This window comes from Anastrepha obliqua, chromosome 3 (assembly GCF_027943255.1).
Source record: "Anastrepha obliqua isolate idAnaObli1 chromosome 3, idAnaObli1_1.0, whole genome shotgun sequence".
Lineage (NCBI taxonomy): Eukaryota > Metazoa > Arthropoda > Insecta > Diptera > Tephritidae > Anastrepha > Anastrepha obliqua.
Genome location: NC_072894.1, coordinates 4,651,780 through 4,676,546, shown reverse-complemented (window position 1 = coordinate 4,676,546; position 24,767 = coordinate 4,651,780). Strand labels below are relative to the sequence as shown.

The following is a 24,767-nucleotide window of genomic DNA, read 5'->3' as shown; positions in this document are numbered from 1 at the left end:
AATATGATTAAAAAAATAATTAAGTAATGATACATTGAAAAAATTATAATGAATGCGGTTAATTGGCATTGCCAAGTAAATAAAATGTGGCATTTAACTCTGATCAGACTAGTTAAACGCTTCAAAGTAAACGAAATACCTGAGAATGAAAATTCAACAAGAGCTGTCGATATGCACGGGAATTTATTTACTTATGAGTGGCTACTCACCTGGCCCAATGCACGCAAGATGTAATTTTGATAATTCTGATCGGCTCCATTACCGACACGCACGAGACAATTGAGTCCGCCCAATGCCACAAAGGCATGCACCAGGTCTTTATCCTCCTGGAAAACCTGCTTCAACGAAAAGAGCGCACGCCGCAATTCGCTGCCTTCGGAGGAGAGTAGTTTCTCTGTAAAAGCGGCAAAGAGGCATAAACACAGAATTAATTGAAATTCCTAACTACCGAAGTAGACTTTTTTTTAATTGTAGTTAAAAGCTGGTAAAACAGCCATATATAAAGCGCCGTCCATTTGAAACGTTCTTTTTAAAAAATGAATCCAAAATTTAATCCACAAATATTCTTTTTTCCTTTCGATATTAAAAAGAAAAGCCAATATTTCGATTATGCTTGAAGGTATCTTTATTTCGAGGTGATCTTAATCTCGAAAATCGTTTTTTACTATACGAATAATATCGCTCTCTACCTCGGCTTTAGCAGACCCATTCAAAAAAGGCATCAACAGCGCAGATCGTAACCACGAAGCACCATATTTGCGTCGCCAAGACGGCTGATAACATACTAACGGTACTTATCCCCCAAGAAAACTATCTCGAAGAGAGGTTAGCTTTACTGCTGAAACTAGTCTGACACCATTTTTTCTACTGCTGTAAGACTGGGCCTTAGCCGTCAAAGCCTCAGCCTGAGCCTGCTCAGAGTTAGCTTTTTGTATAGAGGTATATGGGGTTGCATGCGCGATATTAAGCCGAGCTCAACCATATGCATACTCGTATATTGACGAATGCTAGTGAGAGAGTTAAAAGAGAGAGAGAGAAAAAGAGAGTTTTGGGCTTAGGCCAATCTTACATTTTGTGAATAATAATATTTTTTCGCACATTTTATTAGAAATTTTTGATTTTTTGGTCAAGTTTTATTCTGGCATAAACGCTCACTTTGAGCTGTGCTAGCGATGTGGATAATCGATTGCCTTCAATTGAAGAGCCGAGTGGACGATGGAAGTCAATAGCTCAAAATATTTACTTAAAGTTTAAAGTTTCGGGTTGGTGCGTGTAATGTTGTAGAGAGCGGCGACGATTTGATGCTCCAGAATTTAATGGCACTCGCTCGGCCACATCAAGCAAATTCTAGTCGAACTGACTAGGCTAGTGAACTATTTAGACAAACTTGCATAACGGAGCACAGCGTAAGTTATGACGACAACCAAAATTTCAAGTGGGAAAACAGCAACTTCATTAATTAATATTTTGTTTAAGTTTTGGCCACCCTGTATGCAACAGTATTTATAATATATTTCTTTGCTTGCATAAACATTTTACGTAATGTTGTAAATTATATTTAAACTTTGTATTGTTTCTGTGGTTTGATATTCTACTGTTATTCAATGCTCTCAATTCACCAACCCCCCTAGCGATGATTTGGCCGCACCGCATTATTTTTATTCTGACAGTTTGCAAAGAAAAAAAAATTGAGGCAATTTGTCGTGATTTGACAAATGTACAAATGAGCCATGAACGATTAATCCGTCAAGTATCCCAGTTTGTACTTGGTAGCACTGGCTTAAGCATTTCGCTAAACATCGCTTTCACATACAAATTTTTCGCTTGCCCCGCAGTGGAACTCTCTACCGAGCAGAGAAGTGGTGAATCAACAGCAGCTTCTTAGTTTTATTTATTCTTAGATTATTTCCGTTTTAGTTAATTACAATTTCTTATTTTTATTTATTTATTTCTTATGTTTTTTATTTTTATCTATATTACTTCGTTGTAATTTAATTTAACTAGGTCCAGTTTTTTTATTCTTTTTTTCATTTCATTTTGTATTATTTTACTTTATTTTATTGTATTTTATTATATTTTTTTAAATTTCATTAAATTTATTTTATTTTTATATAACGCAATCTAGTTCATGTAAGACCTGTACACTCTATCAAGGCTGTCCATAAAACTCAAATCAGAAATTTTAAAACCCTTCAAGTTAATTCCTTCCTTAAAAAACACATTTTATTGGAAATATCAAATTATATACAAATTAAAAAATTTGTATAATTTTATTCTTTTTTTTCAAAAAGACTTGTTTTGTCTCTTTTTCTTAAGATACTCCTTTACAGCTGCATCTCTAAAATTTCGAAAAGCAGGTACATTTTTAAGAGAATTCATCTTTTCTTCGGCCCATTCGAAATCTGTGTCAAAGGTTGTCACGATTCTGGCCTCATTTAATATTTGCTTTATTTAATTGTTAATGTTCCGTCGTAGAGTACTCAGAATGCACAGAAAAAATTGTGTGTTCCGTCTGAGTATTCACTGAAAAAAAATGGTGTTCACTCGATCGGGGAGTTGAGTTAAGGCGGTGCTTATTCAACCGCTATTGTACTGTATTTCATATTTTATTTTTTATTTTGATTTTATTTTACAAGTTTTTTTCGGTATAATTTAATTTAATTCTATCTATTTATTTAATTTATTTTTATACATTTATTTTAATTTAATTTCATGCTATTTATTAGGTGCGCAACTAAGTTCTCGCTGTTTTTTGATGAAAATATAGTACAATTTTATTCTAAAAAAATGATTTCATTGAATTGCCCATCATTGAAAGTATTGCCCATCGCGGGCTACTACTTTTTCCCATCTTTCTGGTAGATCTCGTATACCGTCGAGATAAAACTGTTCATCTTTTGAGGCTATCCACGGATCAAGCCAGTTTTTGATGTCTTCATATGAATGGAACTGCTGGTCAGCTAGACCATGTGCCATCGATCGGACGGCGCAATATCTGGAGATTATGGCGGGAGGGTAGGATTTCTCATTTCAGTGTTTCCAGGTAGGTTTTAATGGGTTTGGCAACGTGAGGCCGCGTTGTCATGCTGTAAAATCACTTTTTCATGCCTCTTCGCGTATTGCGGCCGCTTCTCGCGCAGTGCTCGGCTCAATCGCATCAATTGAAGTCGATACCGATCCCCAGTGATGGTTTCGTTTGGTTTTAACAGTTCATAATAAATAACACCAACTTGGTCCCACCAAATACATAGCATAACCTTCACAACGTGAATATTCGGCCGAGGCGACGACGTAGAAACATGACCGGGCAGTCCCCGTGACTTTATTTTGTTTGAATTGCTGTAATGAATTCATTTTTCATCACCCGTCACGATGCGATGAAGAAAACCCTTCCTTTTTTGCCGCTGGAGCAGTTGTTCACAGGCGAAAAAACGACGTTCAACATCTCTTGGTTTTAACTCATAAGGAACTCAAGTCCCCTGTTTCTGAATCATTCTCAACGCATGCAATCGCTTGGAAATGGATTGACGGGTAACTCCTAATATTGAAGCAAACCTTCCTTGCGTTTGACACGGATCCTCAGTGAGCAATGCCTCCAATTCAGCGCCTTCGAAGGTTTTTGGCCTTCCTTCACGCGGACGGCGTCATCTCCATAAACTTTTTGTGGCTCTCGATGCGCTTCAGCCGCCGTTTTTTTCGAATGAAAGAGGAAAATCAACACTTCCCGCAAATGACGATTATTCGGCACAAAATCAGACATTTTCACAAAACCAAAAGTATATGATACCAAAACAAAATCACCAATGTGTCGAAGTAGTTTGTTTACCATATGTCTAAGATTGGCTTATGACGTTTAGGGTGTGTTAGAATCGACTAGCACCCACTGCAGGCGGCATCTATTGACAAATAGCAGGAACTTAGTTGCGCACCTAATAATTTTTTTATTACATTTTACATATGTGTATTTTACTTTATTTTATTTATTCTTATTTATTTAATTTTTTAATAAATTTGTCTTAATTTAATTTTATTTTGTTTTATTTAACTATTTATATTGTTTTTTACTACATTTTACATTTATTTTACTTTTAATTTGAACTTAATTTTATTTTAATTTATCTCATTTTACTTTTTTTACTTATTTAATGTTTTTTAAATAAATGTTCTTTAATTTAATTTATATTTGCTTTATTTAATTTTTTATATTATATTATTCTTCATTAAATCTTATATATATTTTACTTTCCCATTTTACTTCATTTATTCTTATTCATTTACTTTTTTTTAATAAATTTATTTTAATTTCCTTTAGTTTTGTTTTATATATTCCTATATTATTTTTTTAATTTTTATATATTTTTTTTCTTTTTAATTTTCACTCTATTTTTTACATCATTTTAGTTGAATTTATTTCTTTTAAACAATGTTTTTTCAATAAATTTTTTGTTATTTTTCGTTACATTTTATATTTATTTTACGTTTAAATTTCCCTTCATTCTATTTTTTATATTCTTATTTATTTATTTCTTAAATTTATTTATTTTAATTTAATTTAGTTTTGCTTAATTTATTTATTATTAATTAATTAATTAATTAATTTTTTTAATGAATTTATTTGAATTCAGTTGGTTTTATTTTTTTTAATTTTATTATACCTCATATTTACTTCACTTTTCGATTTTATTATACGTAAAAATTTTTTTAATAAATTAATTTTAATTAATTTAATTTCGTTTTTATTTTTTCATTATATTTTAAATTTATTTTAGTTTTAATTTTTACTTTTATTGTAGTTATTTTAATGTATCTTTTCTTTGTTTAATATATTTTTAATTTTTTTTTTCGGAAATTTATTTTAATTTAATTCATTTTCATTTCAGTTATTTTTTTATATTATTTTTCATTATATCTTATGTTTATTTTACTTTTAAAGTTTATTTTATTTATTAAATTTATTTATTTTAGTTTTATTTAGGTTTGCTTTTTTTAATTTTGTATATTGTTCATATATTTTATTATTATTTATTTATGTTCATTATCTTATTTAATTTTAGTTCACTCTATTTTTGTATGTAAATAATTAATTAGTTTCCTTTTTTAATAAATTTCTTTTAATTTAATTTAGTTTTCTTTTATTTGATTTTTTATATCATTTTTTATTATACTTTATATTTACATTATTTTTTAATTTTACTTTATTCCATTTTGTTTTATTTATTATTTGTTTTACTTTATCATTATATTTTAAATTAATTTCAGTTTTACTTTTTATTTTATTTTATTGAATTTTTTCTTTGTTTAATATTTTTTTTTTCAGAAATTTATTTTAATTGAATTCATTTTTATTTTAGTTATTTTTTTGTATTATTTCTCATTATATTTTAAATTTATTTTACTTTTAATTAATCTAATCTAATTTTACTGTACTTTGTTGTATTTTATTTTTCTTCATTTTGTTTTTAATCAAATTCACATATTTAAGTTGGCCGGAAATTCGCTCGCTTGCCTTTTGTTATGCGTAGCACGCCTCTCTTTTATTGAGATTACCGTATTTTTCAATGGTGTACATATGTATGATTGTTTGTGCCTAGTAGTTTATGGCCAAAACAAATCAAGGCCAAATACAAGTGTGATGTTGACAGATTTACATTGTTTGTATGGCAAGACGGTGGCATAGATGATTATTACCAGCCAAATCCAATACAAACTTTAGCCCATTAGCAAACATACCATACATATTTAAATTTCTATCTGCATGTATGTTGTCAATTTATATGACTAAACTGTCGGACGAATGAGTGATGCCTAGTGTGTGGTTGTTGGGGGCCATACCTGGCTGCCAGCTCACCGCCTGTTAATAGCTGGAAATGTTTATTGCTTCACACCGACATCAAGTAAACAGTTGGCAGCATTTAAGAATGAGTGTGGGAATTTCTGCCACAGCAGCTGTTTCACTGGTGTTTTATTGTTTTTTTTTTATATTTTTTTTTTAATTGTTGTTTCTTTTTAACCATTGTATTTGAGTTAAACATAGGTATACATAGTCCCAAGTGGTTTTACTTACCAATAATGGCATGTACCCGCACGCTCAGTTGTGTTCGTACTACCAATGAGTTTTTGCGACTGTAAAGAAATTGAAAAAAAGGAAAGACAAAATAAAGCCATTGTTAATTAAAGTTATAAGCAAATTAAGGATGAAGAAAACGACAAAAAGAATTGCCAGCGCAGGCTAGTTAGAGGCGTCAACTCGCATCAAATTTATAATTACAAGTAGGTGCATACACACATACACATACATTCATACATATATGTAAATAGATTTATGTTACAAATATACTACAGGTGTGCCCGTCTCATATGAAGGCATTGAAAGCTCAAAACAAAAACAGAAAAGAGAGAACGCAAATAAAGAAGCTGATCCGGCCAGCTTTACGGTAACAAATCAGCCAGTATAGCAGTTAATTGGCAATTATTACGAGTCGGTTCGTTACTCGTCAACCCCTGCAATTGAATTTGGTTCAATGACCGTTTAAGAACTTCGATTGCTGAATAATAATTCTAATTGGTAGCCCATACGCCGTTTTAAGCCATGGAAAGGCGATATAAGAGAATTCAAGAAAGAAATTAATAATTTGGACAGGACTTGAAATCAGCTAAATAAACAAATGTGGCAGGTTTACAAGCTTTTTCTATTTACTTATGATGACTACAATCACAATTTCTCTGTTTAAAGGTGCAGATTTAATAATTTAACAGTTCATTGAATAATCAAAAAAAAACCTGGGTACCTGTTTCGCTTTTTAAAAATGGGTTGAGAATTTTTCGCTCCTGAAGTTCACGAATAACTCCTCCTGGTCATCCACTAATTGAAGAATCGAACATTATATACCTGGAACAGGTATGGCAAGCTTGTAGCAAAGCGAATACCGAACCTGAAAAAAACCCACATCAATAAAAATGACTGAAGATGCTACTGAGAAATTATAAAGAACTTTAAACATTTGCTTTGAGGAACTGTGTCCACTGAAGGAAGACAGACAGAGGAAAGCGGTCCCTTGGTGGAATGTTGAACTCTCGAAGCTTTGTGAACGGTCCAGAAAAATTTTTAATAAGGCTTTAAAAACACAAACAGAAGAGATCCACAAACGATTGGTCCGTCGTCCATTTCCAAACGTGTAATGCTTTTCTTGAAACCCATGCTTTCTGAAGTAGGAAGCAGCGTTGATATTAACAGTAGTGATGGTGGAACCTCTAGGTACACCTGGTATATTGCTAGTCAGATAGTGACAGAAGAATCGATAAGCTTTTCCTTATCTTCCTTTGAAAACTTTATTAAGTCCGTTGGACCTAACGGAATATATCCAGGAGGAGATAGTCGAATTGAGACGCTCTAAAGGATCTTCACAGCTTGTCTTGCTCTTGGCCATATACCATTCCATAGTATTTATTCCGAAACCAGGAAAATATGACTACTCTCCAAAGTCTACTCGCTAAAAGTTTTAGACCAATCTGCTTGACATCCTACTTGTTGAAAAGTCCAGAACGAGTGGTAGAAAAACATATTTGAGAATCAGCTTTACACGATCTTCTTAGCAAAACTTAGAAGAAGAAACGTTTGGTTGATGGTCGCTATTATTACAGGACCTAACCCATGGGATCAGCATATGACCACGAATGAAATCATTGAGGATGCGATTTACCTGTATTGCTTAGAGGCGGCGGATAGCACTCAACATTTTCTCTGTGAGTGTCTTATGTTTGTTAGAGCAAGGCTACGACGAATTTTGGGTTCCGATGTCATGAAAATGAGTAAAATTCGATCTCTCAAACTGGAGGATATTTGTAGATTTGCCAAAGAATCTGGAAAACTCGCACAGGACTATCAACTGTCCTTGTCTATATTCTATCCTATTTATACCTTTCTGTTACTTCCCGCCTTTCCACCTTGTCTATCTACCCTTTTACTTTCCATAGCTTTGAATACAATCGGCCTTTTAGCCTGAGTGTTTTAGGAGTTACCAATCTCTCGGTGCTTCTTGGCTCGGCTTTTTCAAATTTCAAATTTCAATGTTTCTGGCATACATTTTTTCAGCCACTGGATCAGGTCCATATCGCAGAAGGTTTATAATTTTCGCAAATGGCCTTGTAAGTCAATCAAATCTGACATTTGTGAATTAGACAGCTGCTTTAAGCAAGCAGACAAGCAAGGAGAGCGTAGAATTCAAAATAAGGATTTCTATCACACAAAATAACTGTTTTTATTTAGTAAAAAAAATATTCAAAAACAAAATTCCATGATTAATTTTTGAGTCAATATCCACTGATTGCATGGAATTTTTTTGGAATTTTCCCAGCCATTTCTATGAAATAATTACAGACAATAACGATGAGAGACCTTCAGAATTGTTCTAGCATGTGGCTTATACTCGTATACTTGCAGCATAAAAGCTATATTACTTTTTACGTACGCAAGCAAGCCAGTGTTGCAGTGCATTCAACCAAAGCTATCCAGTAAAACCAGCTTTGTGTGTGTTGTGTTTGTGGTTCACCGCGATGTTCTAAATGCATTTTGTGTTGCAATTTGCATAGCGGCGACATCTAAATGTTGTCCCTGTGGTATGTACGTGTGTATGTGTGTGGTAATGGCGTACGCTTAGAACAAGTTCAATGTTCAACACTGATGATCGCAAATCGCGTTCCTCCCTAGCTGGTACCATCATCACCAAACCTAGTTTGGTTTTTGTATGAATGTTTGTAGCCATGTGGCATTGACTTCATTGTCTGCCCCTCCCTCTGTACTTAACATGCGACAAACATGTTATTATGTCTGCGATTTCTGTCTCAATTCTCTCGAAATGCTAGAAATATTTTCGCCTTTTTCTTTTGCTAGTAAGTGGAAGTAATTAAGACAAATTAGTTGCATTTTTACGATGCCATTATTAAAGACTGGGGATGCAAGTAATGCTAATAACCTAAATGTGAAATAAATTGGAAAATAATTTTAAAACAGTAAATATTATATTTTATTTATTTTTTTGAAATTGGGTAATTTTCATCTTAAAGATTAGTGCAATTGGCCTGAATAGCGCTTTAAAGTTAGGAAGCTAGCTTCGTTGCACCAGAAGCATCCGCCTATTGGTCTTCATTTGTGGTACGTTTAAAATTTAATATTTAATGTCCACCACTGTACGTATTTGCCTGGTTTGACGCCAAGCGGACTTTACCTTTGAGGAGAATTGTTCGTTGTAATTAAAATACAAATACAATGCAGATTATAAGAGACATAGAAGGTACTAGGGAATCTCTGATTGGAGGGTGTTTAATGCGACCTCTTTCTCGGATTATAGATATATTTAGTTCTCTCTCACCGAAACCCGTCCAAAAAGATTCTCCTCAAGGAACCTGAAAAGAACGGACTAGGATACATATTGCTCTCTCTGCTTCCCAAAGCACCGGGAGAAAATTTAGATCTCTCGGAGGGAGCGATCGACGAGTTAATGGATATTTTCCCCTCAGCTTGCAATAGTGCTCTTAAAAACTCTTGTCCACATACGAAGTTCCCTAGAAAGTAAAAAACGACATGGAGGACAACTCAGCTAACTGAGATTAGGATTTCGTGTCGACGCCTATTTAATAGGGTTAAAAGAATTAAGTCTCCCTTAGGATGGGAACTGTATAAGGTAGGGCTAGAAATCGTTAAGGCTAGGAATCTATAAGTCCGAAATTGGGAAGGTTAAAAGGGACTCTTGGAGAAGCTACTTTGAAATCGTTGGGGGTTGCTACGAGTATTCGAGCTTTAGACGAGTACTCTCGAGGAGTTGCGCTTCCTTGGGGTACCTGAGGGGCGAATCGAGAAGCAACTTAGTTATTCCTCGTCGCTTATTCTCCGACAAATCCAGTATCTACTAGCACCAGCCTTGGAATCACATCAATCTGTTATCGACACCGTGGCTAGTAGCTTAGCTTGGGACATTGGCTCCTTCAGGCTTTTCAAGTCGCCTGGTCCCGATGGCATTATACTTGCCCAACTGCCCAAATCTGCACAGATATAATAGCCAGGTGCTATATACCAAGATCGTGAAGGGTCGTGAGAATTAGATTCAAAGCCAAGGCAGAAAGGAGCTCACTTGTCTCTCTTCAGGTCATTCAGCCTTTCATCTTTCTTGCTGAAAACCCCTGAGAAACTGATTGACCTTCACATAAGAAGGGGAGTTTCTCGGCGGCATTTGTCGCATACCCAACATGCAGGATGACATGAAAATGAATGCATAGAACGATTTTTTGTAACCGGAAATTGAGAAGATAGGTTTAGACGATCTTTGGTTCAGGCACGCCATGCCACACAGCCCATGCCACAATCGAACTCTTGCACACCAAATTCGGTAATCGCGTTATCAATCGTCTCAACCATCGTCATCGGAGCTGCGAATGACACCATTAAACTTCTTCTTCTGGGGTGCCGCAAAGGATCGTTGTTATGCAAGTATTTCATTAACGATTCAGGCTCTTAAAGCGAACATCGAGCAAGCCATTGGTGAGATAGATGCAGAAACTGTTACTAAGATCGTGGAAAACTGGGGTAACAAGATGCACACTGCGAAGCTAGCAGAGTCAGCCACATGAGTGGAATCCTTGTTTAAAAAGACTCCACTATATGGATTACCCTGTATTAATTTTAGTAACTTTATTTATTAATTTTTAGTATTATACCTGGACGCGTTGCTTATGCTTCGGAAACCTGGGAGATGTGTAAGACGGTGAAGGAAATCTTAACATATTTGAGCGAAAAATTCTAAGCCGCACTCTTGGACCGGTGCGGACAGATCATGTCAACTGTTGCCTACGTTACAACGATGGCTGCCTCGCTGAGCTAAACGACTTCCATATCGCCGATCACATCAAGCCTCAGCGTCTTAAGCGGACGGGACATGCTCGGATGATGGCCCCAAACGAAATAGCAAATAGAAAATATGTGCCTTATAAAAGCGTCGCCCAAGGAAAACCAGAATTAATACTTGACGACGCCAAGATCTTTGGACTGAAAAGCTGGAGGATATTTGCAAGGAATCGATATTCTTGGCCGAAGTTATTAAAGAAGACTAAAGTTCAACTCCGACGATTATCCCAATAATGATGATGATACCGCCTTTTTACTATAAAACACCAGAATATTTCAGAAAATTGATTAAGATTTTTTTTTAACTTTTAAATCTTGAAATAAACGGTCATAACAATGCACCCTGTGTAAGAAAAGTAATATCAGTTCTTGAGCAAAAATGACCGGTGCCGGTTCATAGTTAAAATTCTGTTGGCTATTTTTTGCAAAATATTTTTTTTAACCATTAATGTCATCCATCAGTCCCAACCTTCATTGGACTCAAGATTTATTGAAAAGAATAAGCTACTAAATTTCACTTCAAAGTAAGCTCACCTCATTTCTCCCGTTACCCGCTCATTTTTAAAGGAAGTGAAAATTGTGTCAGCTGGTAATTAATTCCAAGCGCAAACACTTTTACCAACTAATTATCATTTTGCAGTCACTCGCCAGTTATTAAAATTCGATCGCTTTTCTTTGCTATCCCCAGCAACCTTGCCTTCCGCTGCACTTTCAGTTGCCACAAATAATCCAGTGAAATGCCAAGAAGACGCATAATTGCTTTGCAGAACCGGCGAGTGAACTGCGAATGTCCACATGCAACTTGCTGATGCTGCATTGTCCGCGATTGGTCATAAACACAGTAAACACCCACACATCAATGCAGGAATTCTTCGTTTCTCGAAAAGAGAGAAAAAAGCTTTTAATGTGCCCCAGAAACCCAGTGAGACCCAACAATGCAAAGCCATGCTGTTCATCATCGAATGTCAACTCGAAACCGCAGCCAGTGCCACATTACCATTCAGTGGTATCGAGTGGCGGGAACACACGCAGGTAGCCATTTAGCCAGTTGGAGTTCGCCTCCTCTTCTTTCATGGGTTGCACAGCTGCTCCTCTTACCCGCTACTGCTGTTGGGCTGGCATGCAATGTTGAAAAACCCGAAATGAATGCTTCCTGCTTCAACCTATCGCCAGGGTCTTAACATTCGACTAGAAGATCCCGCTGTCTTGTAGACATCCGCAATGTCTGCGTGTCTGTGTGGCTGCACATGTGTTTGAAGCCCAAATGCAAGCGAGGAGCAACAGCAACAGCAGCATAATGGGTTCAAGGTAAATTGCGTTCGCCCTGTCTCCGTCTTACCCGATAGTAGCGGTAACTCTTTTCCATCGACCGACTGTCCGTTCGTTTGTCTGGCTTCGAAAGCAAAGAGAACGGAAAGTGAAATTTAGCCATTCAAAGTTTTAGCTGGCGGACTGGCACACTACCGCCAAGGAGTGCACATTGAATTGCACATACGAGTATGTACACACACACATACAAACATTTGTAAATATGCATGCACTTACTTATCTTTTTATCGCCAACTTTCGACAGTTCTGGCAAATTTCTTCGCCATTTCTTAAACCGTAAAACCAAAATAAAAATAATATAAAAATCCACGAGACAAGCAAGAGCTTCAATAGCAGCTGAGAGCGAGGCGGAGGTCGAGGCAGAGGAAGGGAGAAATTGTGCATAAGCAGCAAAAACAACAATTGCTATAAATACGAGTACTCAAGTATCGGCAATGACTTTCTTCAAAACAGAAAAATAAGATGGTATAAAATAATACAGAAAAAAAATTCGCCAACTCGATAACTGCGCACATTCACCGAATACCTGCGGGCTATGAACAATAAATCTGTTTTTGTTGCACACTTTCTAACTTGGCCAGACGCATTGGCTGTTTTATAGGAATCGGTGTGTTAATCATGAAAATAATCAAAGTTGATTGTGGGCAGGAGGAATGCGGAATGCGGACTGAAGTGCGTTTGAGTGCCACTTATCGTATCTTGCAAAGTGGGCATGGTCCACTAGCAGACGCAATGCATTGAATCATTGTTATTGGTGTCGGTATGTCCGTTCTGCGCTTATATTTGATAAGATTTTTAGCTTTCACATCACAATTTAAAATTAGCTTATTTAGTATATGAAAAGTAACCGTACACTTTGTGTGTGTGTATATGTAAAATTGTATGAATGCATTGCCGTATTATTAGAGAATTCGCAATGTGACTTAGGTTGAACTTTTTGCGCAGTTTGGCAAACAAGTTCTTATCAGTAGATAAACAGGCTACCTTACACGGTTTCTATTGTATTTGTTCCTATTCACATTCATACCTGTAAAGGGTGTATTTTTCGAGATATATAGGTTTCTTTTAGAACAAACGTACCTCAACTTCATTGGCTTACAAATAGTTTTGAGGGTTCATAAATAATTTCCGACATACCCGGACAGAATTTAGTAGAGACTGCACAGTTTTATATGAATTTTTCTTGCATAATCAGCTTTATATTGGCAAACATTGGCTTCAAACTTGCCAATTATAGCTGGCTACACAGCCCGGTTCAGTGACTCGGCGTACCCTCATAAAAAGTGGTCCAAAGAAGAAAATCACACAATCTAGGCGGCCAATTGAGGGATCCATTTCTTGAGTTGATCTCATGGAGAAAACAATTGAGAAGGTGTGCTCAATAACGGATCGTTAACCGGCTCTCAGCGAATCTGACAGAATCAGCTGATGAGCTGCCGTCACTTGGGATGTGTTTACAAAAACACTAAGATTATGCTGGGGATATACGAAAAATACTAAGACAATATCGCTTCGTTGACATCGAAACAACGACTGATTGGATGAGTGTGTGAATACATGCGAAATGATCGCGCAGAATTCATCAGATCGCGGGAATTCAGAATTTCCATGTAACGTGGCAATCGAAATTCACCTCACAGTTTCCTTTTTAACCATTTTTAAAGAGCAAACCATGTAAATGTATCATTCTTGAGTTGATCTGATCACATTATCTAGGCGGTCAATTGACGAATCCATTTCCCGAGTTGATCGGATCACTTACCCATTAGTGAACCAAGCGAAGGATGCTCGCGCTATATATGCCATCATCGTACCGTAATCCTTTTGCACTCATAAGATCTGTTTGTAAGTGAGTAAGCAAAAAGTCGCCTATTTTTACCTATGGCGCTCACCACTCACGGTAGAGTTGACTCCGTTTTTAGCGTTTTTAGCAAACTACGAGCCAGTGATGACTCCACTACTCATATCCTATCAAACGTTTTTGGTGGAGATAAAGAGATCTCGATCTACACAGTTTCACAGTTATGATTTTGAGGTTGTAAGAGACTTCGCCTATTAGGAATCAGCATTAACACCTATAATAATGTCAGCTTTGAAATCCAACAGAGATCCGTTTTTGAAAACAAGTGCTACTTTGAACTAAGTAGGCAGTTGAGTAGTAAAGTCCCCTCAAGCCAAGTGAAACTAACATTTTATAAATCTCTCATCATGCTCGTCCTCTCGTATGGCGCAGAAGCGTGGACGATGACAATATCCGATGAGGCGTCCCTTGCAGTATTTGAGAGAAAGATTCTACAGAAGATTTTTAGACCCTTGCACTTTGGCGACGACGAATATCATAGGCGATGGGAGAATGAGCTGTATGAGCTTTAGGTCGACATACATGTAGCGCAGCGAATACAGGTCTAGCGACTTCGTTGGCTGGGTCATGCCGTGCGAATGGATACAAAGTATTCGATGCGGTACCAGCTGGTGGTAGCAGGGGAAAAAGAAAGCCTCCTCTACGTTGGAAAGATCAGGTTGAGAGAGACTTTGTCTCAGTGTGTCGAACTAACGCCGAATACCACGCGAACGAAACGACTTTGTTAACTTCGGCCAAAATCGCGTAAGTGGTTATCGCGCCAATCAAGCTTTTTCTTCTTGAGAAGAGATATCGATAGTTCTGTACGGATTTCGCGTGCTTCTAAGGTGGCGCAAAATTAATCACCCCATTTTGTTTTTGACTAAAAAGAAAAAGAGGTTTTTAGGTGATGGAAATTTTTATTTTGACTTTTACGGCCTCCACTGCTTGTCTGTTTGGAAAAATTATAAATCTTCCGATGGGGAGCTTAATTTTCCACCACCTTGTATGACAATTTGGTTTATTTTACTTTACTGAGCTAAAAATAAGCCTTTTCGCTAGAGATGATATCACAGACGAAGTGCTCTGTAAGCTTGGCGCACCCGTTACATGTTCATGTGGCTATTGATTTACCTAAGCCACAAAGATTCATTCAGTTGTTGATTAATTGTGCTGACAATGACGGCAGTGGTGACTGTGACAGTGGCAACTGTGGCCGCACTGTCTAACGCTATTTATTTGATACCCAAAACTGAAGTGGTTTTTGATTTCTAAGTATTTTTTGCATGCTCATATATATTTCAGCATGTGTGTATTGTATGTGTGTGTGTGAGTTTGAGTGGACGAATGAGTAAGATTCTGAGCAAACTGTAAAATGCTGATTCCTGGGAAATATACACCGTTTCTATCTGAAGGGTGGTCCAATATTAAACACAAATAGATATGTACATACGTACATAAATATATAAATACGTTAAGATGGATATACAAAATGCACGTATCTGTTTTGTGGTAAAATTGGTTCTCGTTTCAATGCTTAAAGGGACGCGAGCAGCCATACGTTTATTCTATTTCGAGGTATAAAAAATTGTTAGGCGTTTTTTCGCATTTTTTCAAGTAAAACCTAGGGGAAATGTGAAAATATGAATAAATTCTCTATTTTCAATAAATGAAAAATTTAAAAAGGTAGCGTAAGTAGGCAATATAAAAATTTAAATATTAAAGTTCGTGCAAGGTTTATGTTTTAAGCCAATGAATGATATGGAAATACTGTTTTTTCAGCAAGGAAATGTGAAAAGTACATAATAAGTGGGTGCGAGGTAGAGTCATGGGACAACAAGCTTTTAATTTTCCAAGTGAGGAGTAGGAGATAATTGTATTAAAAATGAGTTCTGTTGCCTTTTCATAATTTTGTTTTCTAAGCCATAAAAAAATCAAAGTTTTAATTTCTAAGTTGTTTGTTGTTTTACAAATTTGTTTCTTTTACCGACTTTTTATGTTATTTCTTTATAATTATGTTCTTCATCAATTTTGTGCTAAAATTTTCATTGCAATTTGAAAAGGTCGAGCCAAGGAGCACCACTCAGGCTAAAAAGCCTATTGTATTAAGAGCTCTGGAAAGAGGGTAGATAGTCAAGGAGGGAAGGAGGAAAGTATCAGAGAAAGAGACAGACAAAAATAGACACAGAGACAAAGGTAGTTAGTCCTGTGAGAATTTTCCAGATTTTTGGCAAATCGGTAAATATCCTCCAGTTTTAGAGAACGAATTTTACTCATTCTCTCGACATTGGAACCCAAAATTCGTAACCCTAGACACTCACAGAGAAAATGCTCAGTGCTATCGGCCTTCTCCAAGCAAGACCGGCACATCAGGTTCTCAATGATTCCAAAGGTGGTCATATGCTGACCCCATGGGTTGTGTCCTGTAATGATACCGACCATCAACCGAACGGCTTTCCTTCCAAGTTTTAGTAGAAAGTTTGACAGTTTTCTGTTCGGACGTGACACAAAACACTTTGCAGTTCTGCAGCGTTCTAGACCGGACCATCGCTTTTTATGTCGATTGTCTACATAATCGCTGATCCAGTTCAAGATTTCTGCGGAACTGATTCCGATTATTGGTTCTGGTCCCTGTGGGGGAACCGCTGATCCACGGTTGGCCAATTCGTCGGCAATTTCGTTTCCTTAAACACCGGAGTGGCCCGGAACCCGTATAAGTACAAGCCTGTTTTGTCTTGCGACAGAATTAAACTTCTTCTTACATTCTTGAACAATCTTCGGGGTTTGCTTCGCGTTCTCCAGGGCCTTCAGTGCAGCCTGACTGTCACTGAAAACTCCAATCTGTTTCCCGCTCCATCTCCTCTCGATTATCCCTTCGGCTACTTCAGGATGGCAAAAATTTCCGTTTGGAAAACAGTTGCCACACCTTCCATTGCGCAATGATACTCATTACTATCGTTTAAGCATCATTCGACTCCAGACCCTATTTCATTCTTGGACCCATCGGTAAAGAAAATATCCTTCAAAATTCTCTGAATACATTCTGGATTGCTCCGTTGCAAATTGACATCAAATTTCCTTCCAAATGAAACTATGGGTATCAAGGATTTAATTTTATTTAAAGCAAATATATTTGCTTATTTATGAATTTTATACCGATTGTGCTTAATTTTCTTGGGTGAAGTAGGCCTACAGGGGAACCGAACACCTAGTACTCACTTCGGTAAGGTGCGTTCGTATAGCTTAATGGGGAAACTGAAAATCCCCAATTTTTCTTTAAAAAATATCCAGTGAATGTTTCTTCCGGATTTGCATCACTACCGAAAATGATTAAAAATGCGTATTTTGAAAACGTTGGAAAAAGGAGAAAAGGAGTCTCGCATCTAGTTGTCTATCAAGGCGAATTGGATACAGAAGGTGGCATCTGCCGATGCAGTCAGGCCTTAATAATACAAAACAAACAAAAAGAGTAGAAGTTACATGTTTTCGAAAAACATGTTTGGTGATATTTTGATTTGAGACATTTAAACTAAGCAAAATGATGAAAACGAAGAGCCGTGAAAATAGAGCTTTCAAACACATTTTTTTTTTGTTTTGCTTTTTTATGTGGATGACGCCGTGGCAAAAAAGTGCGTGTGTGTCTGTGTAATTTCTTGTGTGTGGTAGTGTCTATTGCTTTCGCCTACTCTTCTTCTTCACAAAAAATATTTCCCCTTCCTTTTGGTTTGTTTATTCATGGAGCCTGACGACACATGGAGCCTACCATATGTCGCTGGTGCAATCAAAACTATTCTCTACTTCGGAATGTTCATTCGAAGTTACTACTTTATAGCATTGCCACCCTGTAAGATTCTGTATTTCTGGTTTTTCTGGTATGCAAAACAGCATTTTGAGTTCGGCTTCAATCTGTTATTTACGTTGTATTCCAATTAACAGTTAAAATAGTGCGGCATACTTAAACCAAAAAACTGTCTCTCGTGATACTTATTTCTTAGTTATTTTAAATGTCTCAGGATAGCATGCGACCATCATTTGCAATGTTGAGTTCTCTGTGACTCAATAAACATTATTGTTTTGTTCCTAAAAAATATACTCTCGAGAACACAGACTACATTGTGGAGAATTACATGGAGAAATTTACTTAGGAAATTCAATAATCACAAATAAATGCACTTGAGAGCTCTCTCCTACCCTCATACCGCTCTAACACCAGCTCGGCTATGCGTGCAATGTGGTGGGAACACTATAACTGGAGCTTACGCAAGCTAAGCATCAAGTTTGCGCTTGTTAGCTAATGACTATATTTCTAATGCTACATACATATCTACTTCTATGATATATGCATATGAAAAATTACAGTTTTGTGAGTAATCATGACACTAACAACCCGTCCGACATTGTTTTACACAAATAAAAACAAAATAAAAAAACTTCAACAGAGCGCAGGTGAGTAATACTCTTAATTAAACCGTTCATTTATTACTGGCATATATACCACGTATTAAATGAATAAAGTTGTTGTTGTTGTTTCTGCCACAAAAGTCACAAACGACTTAATTTCAAAGAAAAGTTGTATGTAGGTGTGAAATTTGCAAAACTTGAATGGCATAAAACACCACCCACTATTCGAACGCCAACATGAATGCTCATTTGTGAGGAAACTTACAAGAATTTGCAATAATATTCACGTAAAATATTAAATAAATTAGAACAAAAGACTTTAACTGCTCAAGTTTCAGTTTCACCAATGGCATTTAAGCGCGCAAATGCATAGTTTTCTTATATTCTACTTATAGTATGCGGATTAACTGCGCGTGTGTGTGTGTGTGTGCTAGCGAACTCACCTAGAATTGAGACCTTCAATTTCTTCCGCCTGCTCAGCAAGGGAGGATTCCAAATCCAGATAGGCGCCATAGTCACCATCTTTGTACACCTGTATGGCTGCATCATCAATCTGCAATGAAGAAAGGGAATACAATTGATCGATTAGTGCCAGGAATGTGGTTAATGGAGCGAACGAGATAAGAAAATCTACTAATGCACTCGCAAAGTAGCAGAAAAGAAGAAGAAGAAAATGCATATAAATAAATCAAGTGGCATTCATTCCGCTTGATGTGTCGATACGTTAATTACGACGACGATTCGTATGAAAGTAAGTTATAGACTGGTTTGTGGCTACTCTTCGCATTTTCCAACCATCCACACATACATACACACATGCATGCATGCACACATACATATGTATATACCTGCATCCTTTATATCGCAATCAGTTGGCTCACAACGCTGCTTGCAATGCCATTCACATTCTCATTAAGTAAAAGTGGCGCAAGTGCCAGCAGCTGAGGCGATCGTAAGTTGGTAGCACCGGCAGCAGCAGCAGCAGCGGCAACATAGTTGGCCGACAATGGCAGTTCTATCACTCAATCCAATCGATTCGCGGCTATTGCCGCTGATTTGCTAGTGCACAAATTGTGTTTTATGGAATGTCTGAAGCGTCATGCTGGGATGGAGTGGCTCGCGATTGATGTAATGTATGATGTGGTGATGTGATGGTTGTGTACGCATTTAAAAAATAAAATCATGTCTGCTGCTTTTACGATGCAGCTGCTGATGCTATGCCTATCACTGTATTCGCATGGAAAGCTTTGCTTCATCGAACACGACGACCACCTCACGGCAGGCAGCTCCACGCTAGTTGATGATGCTTAATGATGATGGGTCACCTACTTTTCTCTTTTGCCCACTGCCGGGACATGCACCGCTCGCCGATGTGCTGCGTTCCAACGTGCATTGCATTTTTAATTGAAGACATCAATTAATTGGAGGAGAAATGAAAAGCGCTGACACGATTCTGTGTTGACTGCCACCTGCCATCTGCCAGGTCCATTGCCATGACTTTCCTTCAACCACTAAATGCATGTCGTTTGGACTTCTCGTTTGGAAATTCTTACCTTTCCTTTCATTTTTGTTTGCAAGTATGTATTCTTCATGGAGTATACGCACACATACATATATACATAGATTGCATATGTATGTATGCATGTGCGTTCTTGGCTTACTTCAGAAGCTCTTGCCTTGGCTTTCGTTTCTTTCACTTCACTTACGCGCTTGGCTCGATGCTTTGCTGGTGGTTGGCAGCCGTTAAAACTAATGCTAATTGCCACGTTTTTATTTTCAGTGCAACAAAATCACAGCTCAGGAGGTGCAGTACAAATTACCTGTTATCGACCAATGTTTGGCGCTTCGATGCAATGAGGCGCGACGCTACAACACTAATGTGAGAAAATTCTGCCCATTAAGAATTTTCACGGTGCATATTCCACATCAGATACGTCAATGTTTATGTAGATATGTACGTATGTATGTTTGTATGCCAGAACAAAATAAAAAATTTGAAATATCAGGGGAAAAACTGTAATGGTTCGCTTAAGTTGCTGGCGCAGTAATTGGAAAATTGTTGTTTGCTCTGCTAAAGCGTTGGCCAGCGCATATTTGAAAGGCGTTAATGTGTTCTAATGAACTAACCACATAAACAATGAACTTGAAACAAAAACAGTGAAGCGTGAAGAAAATACTTTTATAACAATTATTTTTATTGGTACCAGGGAAGAATGTGTTAACCTTTTTTCTAAGCAGTAAGTTAATAGTCGTTTGCGCCGGTCATCAATGTTGGGATAGGTCATCATCATCTGAGCTTTTTGCATTCGCTTTATTGGCAGTGGCAATCATGTTGGTGTTCCCAAGCCAAGCGCGGAAGCCGACGATTGGTTTTTAATAGGGTTGTGCGTTTATTCGTTTACTCCATTTGATTATGCAAAATGAACTTAACTTGAATAATCTCGATATGAAGTTTTTTAAGCACTTTAAGTTTTGATAGTGCGCTGGATTGCCGAAGATGTCAGAAAGAACCAAAAGAGAGACAATATTTGTCCAAAGCCCAACTATATAATTTCCTGACTCAAATTTCAAGAAGACATGACAAACTACCAACTTGATGAAACAGTTCCCAGAAAAACCGTCAGGTGACGCTCTGAGTCAACTCATTTCAACTCTGCGTTTTTTTTTTTTTTGTAAGGTTGTTACATCTGTGATTAACATTCCTACCAAAATTTTATCACCATTGCTTGACATTTGTAGAAGTTACGCCGTCTTGAGTAAATCTTTATGGTTTTGAAAATTTAAAAATCTGAAAAATGTTGGGAAACTGTTTAAGGGCGACCTGAACGCTTCAGAAAAGTTCGTGAGTCCATCGAGGATGGCATCAATAAAGTGAAAGAAAAGTTGATCATGAAATGGGGGTTTCAACCATGAAAGAGCTGGTGGAAGACTTGCTCTGCTCAGGACATATTAAATAAATAGTTTTGTTTGCGCAAAATTAGTCCGGAGTTTCATACAAACACGGGACCGCTTTGATATTTACAAAGACATGATTTCTAGGACTGCCTTTGACCCAACACTCATCAAACGAACCATTACTGGAGACGAGACGTAGGTTTACAAGTACGAACAGCAATCCAGATATCAGGCGAGTGAGTGGAGAGCTCCGAATGAACCAAGATGAAGAAAACCACGTCGTTTTCAGTCAAAAAGGAAATCGATGAACACGGTTTTTATGGATTATGGAGTACAACGGTATTTTACACCACGAATTTATGCAAGAAGGTCAGAAGTTAATAAAAGCTCTTATTCGGAGGACGTGAAGCGATTCACTAACAAACAAAAAAGGATTTGTGGGAAACCGACTGGTGGATTTTGCAACATGATAACGCACCGTAACACAGGGCTATATTTATGCGTTAATTTTGGACCAAGAACGAAACAAATATCAATCAACAGTCATCGAATGCACCTGATATGGCTCTCTGTGATTTTTTCCGTTCGATCGAGTCAAAAAATACTACGGGTAACGCGTTTTAATAGCCGAAAGGAAGCAATGGAAAAATTGAAGGTGACTCTGATGGATATACAGAAAATAAAGTTTGAGAAATACAGGGTGGGCCATATAGAGTTTGCTTTTTGAACCACCTATTTTTTTGAGAATGGTAACACAAATGACGTGTCAAATGTATTCATAATTTACTTAAAGGTTTGACATTTACGAAATGGGACGCTATACGCTTCAACAAAATTGGGAAATATTGAGAACCTATTTCCAAAGTGATGAGTCTTCTTCTTCTTTTCTGATTTTCACATCGGTGGCTACGTCAATAAGCAAAATTGTCGGATTTGGGGCTTATAAAACCCACACGTTACTGTAGAGAAGCAAATGCATCCACAACGAGTCACTGTTTGGTACGGTTTTTGGTCTCATTTTCGAAAAAAAATGTCCCGATGATGCCGCGGTTACAGTAAATGGCGAGCGTTACCGTGACATGCTCAACGAGTTGTTTCCAAAAATTGAAGAGGATGACATGGACGACATTTGGTTTCAACAGGACGGGGAAACTTGTCACACTACCAAAGTTTCACTCGAACTTTTGGCTACCGTTTTTGAAAACCGAATAATCAGCAGAAATTCCGATATCAATTGGCCGCCTCGGAGCTGTGATTTAAGCCCGTTGGACTATTTTTTGTGGGGAGCCGTTAAGGACAAATGCTATGCGAACCATCCAGAGACGATTGATGCTTTAAAACACGAACTCGAAGTTGCCATTCATGAAATTGGAGCCCAAACAATCGAAAATGTGCTTAAAAATTCGGTTGATCGAATGGCCTACTGTAAAGCCAGTCGTGGCAGTCATTTGAACGATATTATTTTTCATTCATGACAATGTTCAATCTTCAAAATAAAAAAAAAAAGTTTGAAAAAATATTTATTAGTTTTTTTTTATAGCCGATTCAAAAATCAAATTTTACATGGCTCACCCTATATTTCAAGAGCTGGATCAAACGCTGACATAAGTGCGTCGCAGTTGATGGAGAGTACTTTGAAGACGGTAAAATCACTTTTAAAGAATAAACTTGTATAATGAACTTTTTGAATAAGGAGTATTTAATAAGGAAACTTTGTAGTTTTCTATACTGCAAAGAAGTGCAATTCTACAAAGCCAGAGGAATCAACATGGATTTTCTGAAATGCAGAAAAGCTTTGTTTCGACAAAACTCACTCTAAGACATACCAAATTCTGGAGAATAGAGGGATGTGAATCGAGTTGGAACCTTATTTCCATTAATTTAGGAAATACTCGGCTTCCTTGATTCAAAGCAATGCCAGCACAAAAATAAACATACGCATGCGGTTGAAACTTGGTGTGAGTTCTTCCAAGAGATGCTACCAACTAAATATAATCTCGATATGCGTTAAAACCAGTCTGGACTTACGGAATCCAACTGTGGGGTACTGCGTCAAATTCAAACTTGGAAATCCTGCAGCGTTTCCAGTCCAAGATTCTACGCACCCTAGTCAACGCTCCGTGGTACGTGACAAATGCCCAAATTCATCGGGACTTAGACATCCCTTCAATAAAAGAGGAAATACAAAATGTAACCTGTAAATACCGAAATCGACTTCAATCGCACCCAAATGAACTGGCCTCTACCCTCATGTTACCATCATCTGTCTTTTTAAGGTTGAAAAGAAAAACACCAATTCAGATCGTCCAAGAGCCATCTATAAAATATTGAATTATTTATTAGAAAGAATATTTCACTGGAAATATTTCTTTAATACTAAAATCAAAGCCACTCTTAAATGTAACCAAATATTTGTAAAATGTCTTCTAAGAATTGTAAGTATAGACAGAATACAAAATAAAGTTTAAAAAAAAAAAAAAAAAAAAAAAATTTCAAATGACCCTCATACAAAAAAATTATAAAGATTTGCCCTATAGAAAAAAAAAACAAACACATTTAATATCATGCTATTTTTACAGTTTAGACAAAGTGTTAGAGCTTACGGACAGGAGATGACCGTTATTAGCATTCATGTCCCCAGAAGGCATGATGCACCCGACTTTTCGCCGGTGTGTCTTGCACAACCGCACTCGACCACTGTGACGGCTAGAAGCTCTCAAACCACACCCATTTCCAGCTTTAACACAGGCGAGCAGAATAGAAAAATTATTTCATGAAAATGGAAATGCCCTCCTTGAATTGTATCTCACTCATCACATTTATTTATAGTAAGAACTACTCTGAAGTGGACACACCTTGCCGCTCCCACTATGTGACGACGACAACGTAGAAACACAAAGGTCCAACACAAAAATTATTTCATGAAAATGGAAATGCCCTCCTTGAATTGTATCTCACTCATCACATTTATTTATAGTAAGAACTACTCTGAAGTGGACACACCTTGCCGCTCCCACTATGTGACGACGACAACGTAGAAACACAAAGGTAGACAACTGATTAAATACAACTCACTTATGCAGGACTCACACATAACGACTTCTGGCAATACAAAGGGGAAGTATTTACATGCATTTATACATACAAGAATTACGTGTACATATAAGAGGATATATATGTATGGGAGCACCCGACAAGACATAATTCAGGCAATTTTTAAAAATCCAGATAGGCCATTATACGAACACAACAAAATCCCAACCAGACAAATTGTAGATAACGTAATATACAGACGAAGCGAAATAGCGACAACTATAATTCTGATTAAGACACAATTCATACAAAAAATTGTAATTCGTTTCTAGCCTTTTTTCGTTGAACGGCAGAGGATTAATATATTAAACC

General features: G+C 37.0%; 1 protein-coding gene across 7 annotated transcripts in view; it reads right to left on the bottom strand.

The window, feature by feature from the left end:
* Window positions 1-24,767, bottom strand: part of LOC129242362 (FH1/FH2 domain-containing protein 3) — a 181,063-nt gene that overhangs the window by 42,096 nt on the left and 114,200 nt on the right. For all 7 annotated transcript variants that reach the window (XM_054878959.1, XM_054878958.1, XM_054878961.1 and 4 more), the window contains 3 exons: window positions 18,911-19,020; window positions 6,065-6,123; window positions 210-394 (listed from right to left, as the gene is read on the bottom strand). In XM_054878959.1, coding sequence (XP_054734934.1) covers window positions 210-394; window positions 6,065-6,123; window positions 18,911-19,020 — 354 coding nt within the window. The remainder of the gene's footprint in view (window positions 1-209; window positions 395-6,064; window positions 6,124-18,910; window positions 19,021-24,767) is intronic.